Here is a 7,980-nt window from a genome sequence, read left to right on the forward strand (position 1 = left end):
GTCTAGTGTGGGGCACGTGTGAGTGGCGAGCCGTCTGGTGTGGGGCATGTGTGAGTGGCGAGGTCTGGTGTGGGGCATGCACAAGAGAGCCTCCCTAAAGAGGGTGCTTTGGGGCTTGGTGGGACTCGCTTGTCTGGGGTCGAGTGAGGACGTAAGATCAAGGATCTGCCTGGAGCAGGGCATTCTGGGGCCTGTGTCGTGACCTCTAGGCAAGCCCATTAACTGTGTTTCATCTTGTTTTTGTAAAATTGAGATAAAAGCCTTGCTTGATGAATAAGCATGGCTTTATTCAGTAATGACTAGAAAATTATTTTCCTCGTATTTTCCCCCTTACCTTTCTGCATCTTTCTCTTCCTCCTTCCTCTTCTCTGTCTCCCTATCACTGTCATTACTTGAGGGATGGTTTGGGATCTGAGTGGCGGTAGGTGGAGGCCCAGCACTGCCCTGACACGCGCTAAGCAGACTTAACAGGCCAACGTGGGAAGAGGACCAGGACCAGGGTGCCTGGTCTCCTAGTTCCTTCGCCTCCCTGGGCCTCTGGTTCTGCCTCTGAGGCAGAGGTCAGAGTCGGGTGGAAGAGCCAGGGTGGGCCAGGCCACAGTTGGGTGGTCTGTGACTTCTGCGTGGTCTCCTCTAGACAACGGGCCCTGCAAGCAGGTGTGCAGCATCATCCGAGGCTCGGCCATGTGCTCCTGCTTCCCTGGCTATGCCATTATGGCCGATGGCGTGTCCTGTGAAGGTGAGTACCTGGGGGCCCCGGGTGGGGGACAGGCTCGAACAGCTGCTGTGCTCATGAAGGACCAGGTTTGGCTGTGGTGACAAAGAGTCCCCAAGAGAGCAGCTTCAGTAGTCCCTCTCTTGTCCCTGTGCAGTGTGTCCCTGTACCCAGGGTTGACCCCTAGTGCTTGTTACCTCAGAAGGTCCCGAGGCCCTGGCTCCTTCCATCTTGTTGCATTGCCATAGAATTCACATTTCTTTTCTTCTTTTCATTTTTGCCAGAGAGTACATGTACTTGTGAGAGAGAGAGAGAGAGAGAGAGAGAGAGAGAGAGAAGACACCTCTCATGGGGAATGGTCATGCCCCAATTCCTTCTCCTCCATTTCTCCCTCCTCTAGGAAGCACATGCGTCTGGCTTGTCTCGTAAGATGCCAGACACAGGTGGCCCTGTGGGATTCAATCGCCTGGCCCAAGAACTCATGTTTTTAACAGGGTCCCCAGTGGTGGTAGTGCTGCAGGTCCATGGGCCACACATCAACTTGCCCTGCCTTGAGGGCTACCCTGGTCTATGCAGCCGAAGCTGCTGTGTGACCACCATGTTTGCCTCCATGGATAAGCGGATGGGAAATCGAGAAGCAATGCCCGATTGACTGAAGTGGAGCACCTTCTCTGGAGTGTAGCACTCATCTTCCCACTTGCTCCAGTGGGGAATGGGAAGGAGACTGGGGGTAGGAGGCACTGGCTAGAGTCTTACTGAAATGAAGGGGGTGATAGATATCGGTGACCATTAGCTGCCCCTGCTCTTCACAAAGGCGTCGAGAGGGCCCACAAAGCACATCCCTTTTACTCCAGCAACCCGAGGTCTGGAGGTTGTCTTGGTGGCATGTCAGTGGGCCAGGAGCTCCCCCTTGAAATAGCGCACCATTGGATCCAATACTGCTGGGTTAGTTCCTTCAGCCTTAAGAACCAACCCAACAGGTCTTGGACTTGCCTGGAGATGGACAGGCACGGAGCACGTGGAGCACCTAGGGAAGGAGTCAGTTCAGTTTCACGTGCAGGAGACACGATGCTGGTGGGAGTCTGGGGAGAACTGAGTCAAGTCTGTCTGGAAGGAGGAGAGTAGCCACCCCTCCCAGAAGCTGAAATTCCAAGTAGTACCCATTAGCTTGGACTGCTCTGTGTGGACAAAATCCATCCTATGTGCCCAGAGAGGGCAGCAGACTTGCCCAGGACACACAGCATGATGGTACCCTGCCGGCCTTTCTCTTCTAAGGTGAGATCTGGTCTTAGGCCCAGCTGGGGCTATGTGGTTTAGACCGGAGTGTCCCTGTCCTAGGTCAGGCCTCCTTTGGGCACAGTTCTGGTGAGGCACCTGGGAGCAGGTGCCACTTGCTGGCCATGCAGCCTGGCATGTCTGTGAACCTGGAGGCCGCTTGTCTTCCTCCTGGAGGGCCCCGGGCAGAATTAGCTGTGGGGTCCAGGTCAGAGTTTGCAAACACGTTCAAAGTGCATCCTGCCCCGTGGAGGAGTCGGGCTCAACTCTGCTGTGTTTAAACAGTCAAATGAGCTTCCAGTCTTGAGAAGCTCAAGACTTTTTGAGACATTTCCAGGTTTTGAGCTTTTCTTGGCACTTCATAAAATCTCCCCATGAGGGGCCCACGTCCTGTCCCGTTTTGGACAGAGCACAGGCCTGGGGGTACCTGGAGTGCTCCCTCAGCTCCTCCTGGGCCCTGCGTGTACAGCCTCCTCTGGAGCAGTTCCTTTGGCTGCCCACGTACAGGGCATGACTGAGCGCCCGCTGGCCCGCTGGCCCTGCCCTGCTGTGCGACTGTGAGCCGGCTGCCTGCCCTCTCACGGTCTCACCGCCACCTGTCCCGACTGGGACAGTGGGACCCAACTCTGACATCTTTGGGCTCTACAGACTGAGACTTGGACCCAAGGTCCAGCCGTGCCACAGGCAGACAGGGAGGCCCTGGGCTGGCCCCTGCTCTGCTCCAGGTTTCAGTGGTCCCCTCTGTCACTGGGTGCTTTGTGGCAGGCCATGCCCCTCTAATGGCCCTTCTGTTTTTCCTCCCACAGCTGCCACTAGACCAAGATGAGTGCCTGACGGGCACTCACGATTGTAGCCGGAGACAGTTCTGTGTGAACACCCTGGGATCCTTCTACTGTGTCAACCACACAGTGCTCTGTGCCGAGGGCTTTATCCTCAACGCGCACAGGAAGTGCGTGGGTAAGCCAGGGCCCCTGCCTGCAGCCACCTTCACGGCACTCTGCTCGCTCCACGCCAAGCCGCCACTCTGCGGCCACATGCCAAAGGGCCTGCCCTTTGCATGTGCCTCTCAGCACAGCCGGCATCCGCACGCTCCGCGTCATGCCCTCTCCCCCTGGTGTCCTGTCCCGCGTGTCCACCAGGAGGCTGTTTCCCCCCAGAAAAGGTAGCTAGCTGAGTCACAGACCCCACATGGACCTCAGGAAAATGAGGAGGTCGGATGTGCAGGTGGCAGGATACTGTGTGGGGTCTGCAGCAGCGCCCCCTAGTGGCTCTGTGACCGTAGACAAGTCACTTGTCTATCAGCTGCTGTTTCCTCATCTGGGAAAGGGGGTTTCCATCCTTCTTTGATGGTCACATGACATGTGTCCAGTGTAGCCCAGAGCCTGGGGCATGTGAAAATGTTGCCTCCACTGCGTAGGTTGTCCTCAGATGCACCCAGAACCACCCCCCCCCCAACACCCACGCAGGTGAGTACACAGACCATGGGGTTCACTCCTGGCTTTGCACTCCAGCTCAGCCCTCGTTGGCTGTGTGCCTCTGAGCAGCAGAACTCTTCTCTGAGCCTCTGTTTTCAACCAGAGTATCAGTGCTTCCCTGCTGTCCCTCTGTGCCTTCTGTGGGCCAGGGCTTGGGGTTCAGGAGGTGCTCCCATGTGTCTTCACAGAGGAGACGTAAGCCCTTTTACTCTTACAGCTCGTAGACAAAGACCCAGAGTAGCCGAGACTTAGGGCAGACCCTGGTAAATGCTACAGCAAAGATGCACGCAGGAAAACAGGCCATTCCAGCTGATGGCATCTGGGAGGGCTTCTTGGAGAAGGTAGCACTCACACCCATCTCCCAGGATAAATAGTAGGACTCGGAACAGGAAGGGCATGCAGGGCAGAGGGACAGCTTGAACAAGGGTGTGGCAGTAGGGACAGCACACCATGTGTCCCGGGCATGTGACCAGAGTCCCGTCTGTCTTCTCTGTGCTTGGGGACCATATCCGGCCTGGATGTGTGTCCTTCCCCACCCTCTGCCGCTGGGCAGATGGGCCATGGTGCTGTGCGGGGCGGCTGCTGCAGATCCGTCTGCCCGGAGCCTGCAGCTGTCGGCACCATGCGCCCTCCCGAACTTGCTTGCCAGCGGGCTGGGCAGCTCTTCCTGTCTGGGTCGGGTCTGAATGTGTGTGTCTGGGGAGATGGCCCCCTCCAGGACACCCTTCGCTCTCAGTGTGCCTGCGTTACAGGCTCCCCTTGTCCTTGCCTGGAGGGGAATGCCTTGTGCTGAAAGGGGCTCTGGGGCAGCTGGAAGTGGGTTCTGGGCATGGAAGTTCCATTACATTCAGCAAAATTTATGAGCTCACGTGGTCGTTCTCGTATTTCATGCCCTCTTTGGTCATGCTGTCCAAACTTACGAGGGCCTCGTCTTTGTCTTCCTGTCCCGCACACTCACGTGTTCGTTCCTCCGTCTGTGAGTACCTCGCACTCATCCTCCGTCAGGCTCACGTGCGCAGTGTCTGCGGCTGCTTCTGCGGTTCATCTGTCTGTATCAGCCCAGGCGGGTGAGACGGGAGGCCCGAGCGAGGGCAGCAAGTGCGACCTCTGCAGCCAGGTCGCCTGGGCCCAAATCCTGGCTCTGCCCCTTCTTTTTATATATATTTTTTTTGGGGGGGAGAGGTTTTGCTATAGGGCGCGTGTGCTCACCAGACAGACAGAGAGAGACAGAGAGACAGAAAGCGAGAAATCACCCCCAGGGGGGATGGCCACACCGCAATCCCTTCTCCTCCATTCTCCTCTTGGGATCTTGGGCACGCACGCACACGCACCCGGCGTGAGTTTAAGCCACTGGGTCTGGGATGCGAACCGCGGTCAACTACATGGGAGTCCAGCGACATAGCCATGACGCTAACTGCTGGTCCCTGCTCTGCCCCTTCTAACCTGAGACATAACCAAGTTCGTTACCCTCTCGGAGTCTCAGGGTCTTCACCTGTGACGAAGCCAATGTCCTCACAGCCCACTGTGGCGGTTCCATGAGTGAGTCTGTGTGCTGGTGCTCCAGCACGTCACACTGGGGGTGCCTGCAGAGCTAGGGAGCACCCCCTCACTGCAGGCGTGTGCGCTGAAGTGGGTAGTGTCGGGTGTGGCCTCTGCCAGGGACTCTCCTATTCACCATTTGCCTTTTATTCCCTGTGTTCAGGGGACTGTCTTGGCCCCCAGGGAAAGTGCTTCCGGTGGGCTGGGCTGGAGGTGAGCAGAGTGGCCCGGCTCTGGGGCCCAGCCAGCAGCAGTGGTTAGCCTGTGGGAAAGCTGCAGCCCTGGGCAGGTGTCTGGTTCTCCTCCTGCTGCCGCCATGTGCTGCTGTGTGACCGGTCCAGGCCTGTCACTTCCTGGAGTGAAGTGGGGCTGGTCGTCCCTGTGTGGCAGGATGATAGAATGGCTCTGCTCCTGCCTGCTGGCTGCCATTTACAACTGTCATTTCTCCCAGGCAGTGCCAGGCTCCCAGGGCTGGCATCTCAGGGCCCTAGGCCCATGCTGCCTTCTCTTATTTCTTTTCTTTCTTTCTTTTTTTATTTTTTAAGAGAGATTTTTTGCTATAGGGCATGTGTGCTCTCCAGAGGGACAGCGAGAGACAGAGAGACAGAGAGTGAGAAATCACCCCCAGGAGAGATGGCCATGCCTCACATACCTCCATCCCTTCTCCTCCCTTCTCCTCTTGGGATTTTGGGCATGCACACACATGCGCCTGGTGTGAATTTTAAGCCACCAGGTCCAGGACTTGAACCGTGGTCGACGATGTGGGAGTCCAGCAACATAACCATTATGCCACCTATTGGTCCCGATGTTGCCCTCTCTTAATCCAGGCTGCGAGTCAGAAGTCTTTATCTTGCCTGGCCAAAGCTTTCTCAGAGCTCTCTCTTTCCCCCTCTTCCCCATCCTTCCCCAAACCCTGGTCTACTCATCTTTGGTTCTCCTGTGAGTTTGGGAGGGTCTCCTTCCCCCTGGGCCTGTCCCCTGTCTCTCTACTTCATCCCCTAGACACCCTTGCAGACTCAGCTCCAATGTCACCACCCCTGAGAAGAGACTCCAGTGGTTCAGGACCAGAAGAGTTTCTGTGGCCTGAATCCCCAGAGGCTGTGTGCTTGTTCACCCAGCATCTCCACTGGCTTTGCTCCTTCTGGTCTGGCCGCCCCCCCCCCTTTAGAGATTTTTGCTATAGGGCGCGTGTGCTCACCAGACAGACAGAGAGAGACAGAGAGACAGAAAGCGAGAAATCACCCCCCAGGGGGAATGGCCACGCCGACAATCCCTTCTCCTCCATTCTCCTCTCAGGATCTTGGGCACGCACACACACGCGTCCGGTGTGAGTTTTAAGCCACCGGGTCTGGGACTCGAACCGCGGACTATGTGGGAGTCCAGGGACATAGCCATTACGCTAACTGTTGGTCCCCGGCCGCCTCTTGAGGGCAGGGGCCGTGGCTGGCACGTGGCTTGGCTGCAGGAGCCCGGTGTGGAATCGGTACTCATTACCGTGTGCCCAGTGAATGGATCAGGGGATGAATGGTGCACCTGCCCTGCCAGTGGGACCTCGAGGAGCCAGGAGCGTGGTCCTCTCTGACACCCTCAGCGCTCATGGTTTCTGAGTTGGTCTCTGTGGTTCTCCCCTGGCCTTCTGTTGCTCTTTCCCCTCTCCCCATGGGCTCATCCCTGGCTTCTCCTAGGAGTTAGTCCCTGTCCTCTTCTCTGTGCCCTCTGCACCTGGCCCTCTCTGTTTCCTTCCTTGGCTCTGTGTGCACAGCTCCCTTAACCACCTCCGTGTCACCTTCATCCATGTGTGTGTCCAGCATGTCTCCTCCCTTGGTCTGCTCCACAGGGCCAGGGATCTCCGTCTGTCCTGGTCGCTCATGTATGCCCTGTGCAAAGGAACAGTGCTTGTGCACAACAGCAGCTGCTCAATAAATCTTTGTTGAATGAAGGGATGCATGGGTACGAGGACAGGGTACGTGGGTACCGGCGTGTCTGCTCTCTGGATGGTGAGCACCCGGAGAACAGGACCTGGTACTTCCTCCCTCGAAGTGGCCCGAGGTCCCTGAGCTGTTCTCAGCTTCTGTCCTGGGACCATCCTGCAACCTCTGATGGCCCTGCTCTCCTTGCAGACATCAATGAGTGTGTGACGGACCTGCACACGTGCAGCCGGGGTGAGCACTGCGTGAACACGCTGGGCTCCTTCCACTGCTACAAGGCGCTGACCTGCGAGCCGGGCTATGCCCTCAAGGATGGCGAGTGCACAGGTGAGAGGGCCAGCGGGCCGGCTCCTTTCCAGCAAGGTTCCATCTCTTAGGGTTGCTGCAGGAGGGGCTGTCTGGGGAAGGGTCTGCAGCTGGTGGGAGAGGCCAGGGTCTGCCCTCACGGGCTACCATCTGCTGGTGTGTTGCTGTTGGCGATTTTCCTTGCTGGGCTTGGTTCTCTGTAGTCCTGGCGTGGAGCCCCACAGAAGGATCACGCCTGTCTTTTTCACCAGAAAATTCTAGCCTTCTAAAGATTTTTCTTTAAGTTTATTTATCTCTTTCTTGAACAAGAGAGACAGAGAGACAGCAAGAGGCAGAGAGACTGCACCTCTAATAGGGTCCGCATGCTGTGATCTGCCCCTAGTCTCAGCCAGGCCTGGGCCCTGGGCACAGCGTCCCAGTGCACTTAGTGAGGCCTCCAGGCGTGAGCTGGAACCCCACAGAGGTGGACCCGTAAGGGTCCACTCCACAGAGCATCGCATTTTACTGCTGTTCCGGGCCACATGGGCCCCGCCCCGGGGGGGAGGGGGCGGTTCTTTTTCTCTTCCTTCCTTCTTCCTTCCTTCCTTCCTCTCTTTCTCTTTCTCTGTCTCTCTCTGTCTCTTTCTCTTTCTCTCTTTCTTCCTTTCCCTTTCCTTCCCTTCTTTCCTTTCTCTCTTCCTTCCTTTCCTTCCCTTCCCTCCCCTTCCTTCTTTCTTTTCTTTTCTTTTCTTTTTTCTTTTCT

The 7,980-nt window shown here is 56.9% G+C and overlaps 1 protein-coding gene across 1 annotated transcript in view; it reads left to right on the top strand.

Moving 5' to 3' along the window:
- Positions 1–7,980, top strand: part of FBLN2 (fibulin 2) — a 79,200-nt gene that overhangs the window by 47,300 nt on the left and 23,920 nt on the right. The window contains 3 exon segments of the mRNA XM_006155413.3: positions 638–739; positions 2,807–2,947; positions 7,125–7,259. Coding sequence (XP_006155475.1) covers positions 638–739; positions 2,807–2,947; positions 7,125–7,259 — 378 coding nt within the window.

This window comes from Tupaia chinensis, unplaced genomic scaffold (genome assembly GCF_000334495.1).
Source record: "Tupaia chinensis unplaced genomic scaffold, TupChi_1.0 Scaffold000451_2, whole genome shotgun sequence".
Lineage (NCBI taxonomy): Eukaryota > Metazoa > Chordata > Mammalia > Scandentia > Tupaiidae > Tupaia > Tupaia belangeri.